General features: G+C 37.0%; 1 protein-coding gene across 1 annotated transcript in view; it reads left to right on the top strand.

The window, feature by feature from the left end:
* LOC106297576 (uncharacterized mitochondrial protein AtMg00810-like) overlaps positions 1-24 on the top strand; it is a 2,580-nt gene extending 2,556 nt beyond the window's left edge. Inside the window, exon 2 of the mRNA XM_013733787.1 lies at positions 3-24. Within this exon, the coding sequence (XP_013589241.1) occupies positions 3-24 (22 nt within the window). The remainder of the gene's footprint in view (positions 1-2) is intronic.
* The last annotated feature ends 695 nt before the right edge of the window (positions 25-719 follow it).

The following is a 719-nucleotide window of genomic DNA, read 5'->3' on the forward strand; positions in this document are numbered from 1 at the left end:
AGGGAGGATGAAGATATGGAGTGAATGAAGAGGAAGAGGGGTGCTTGTATTTATAGTTGAAATCCTGCCGACAGACCGAGGAAATTCCGACGGAATACCGACGGCAACGGCTCTTTCCTCGGAATTTCCTCGGAATTTTTAAAATCCCCCAACGGCTCTCTAACGGCTATAATATATCCTTGGAATTCATCGGTTTTTTCCGAGGAATACATTTTTCCTCGGTATTCCATAAGAATATTCCGACGGATTGATATTTCCTCGGAATTCCGTCGGTATATTCCGAGGAAATTCCGAGGAAACCAAATTTTGTGTTTCCTCGGAATATCCTCGGAAATTCCTCGAGATATTCCGAAGATTTCATTTTCCGTCGAAATGTCCGTCAGAATACCGCTGTTTTCTTGTAGTGATAGTATGTTAGACAAATGTTTACTCTTAATTACCAACAATGAAATTCGCATAAGAGGACACCACAAATAATAAATCAGCAAAGGGAGTGAGACATGAAGTTTTATAAGAAGATGATTAATCAGCGAAGTTAAAAGTCTGTTAGTACATATAACTTGTAAAGGTCTGCCATAACGTACTTAAAAACATGATATGATATAGAGTTAGTTATGTTATTAATTTATAAGTTTGCTACGAAGTATACTTATTTGAAAATTTTACCGTTTATAAACGAAGAAGCCTGCTACTTCAAAAACAAAATAATCTGCCAAACT

This window comes from Brassica oleracea, chromosome C6 (assembly GCF_000695525.1).
Source record: "Brassica oleracea var. oleracea cultivar TO1000 chromosome C6, BOL, whole genome shotgun sequence".
NCBI classification, from domain to species: Eukaryota; Viridiplantae; Streptophyta; class Magnoliopsida; order Brassicales; family Brassicaceae; genus Brassica; species Brassica oleracea.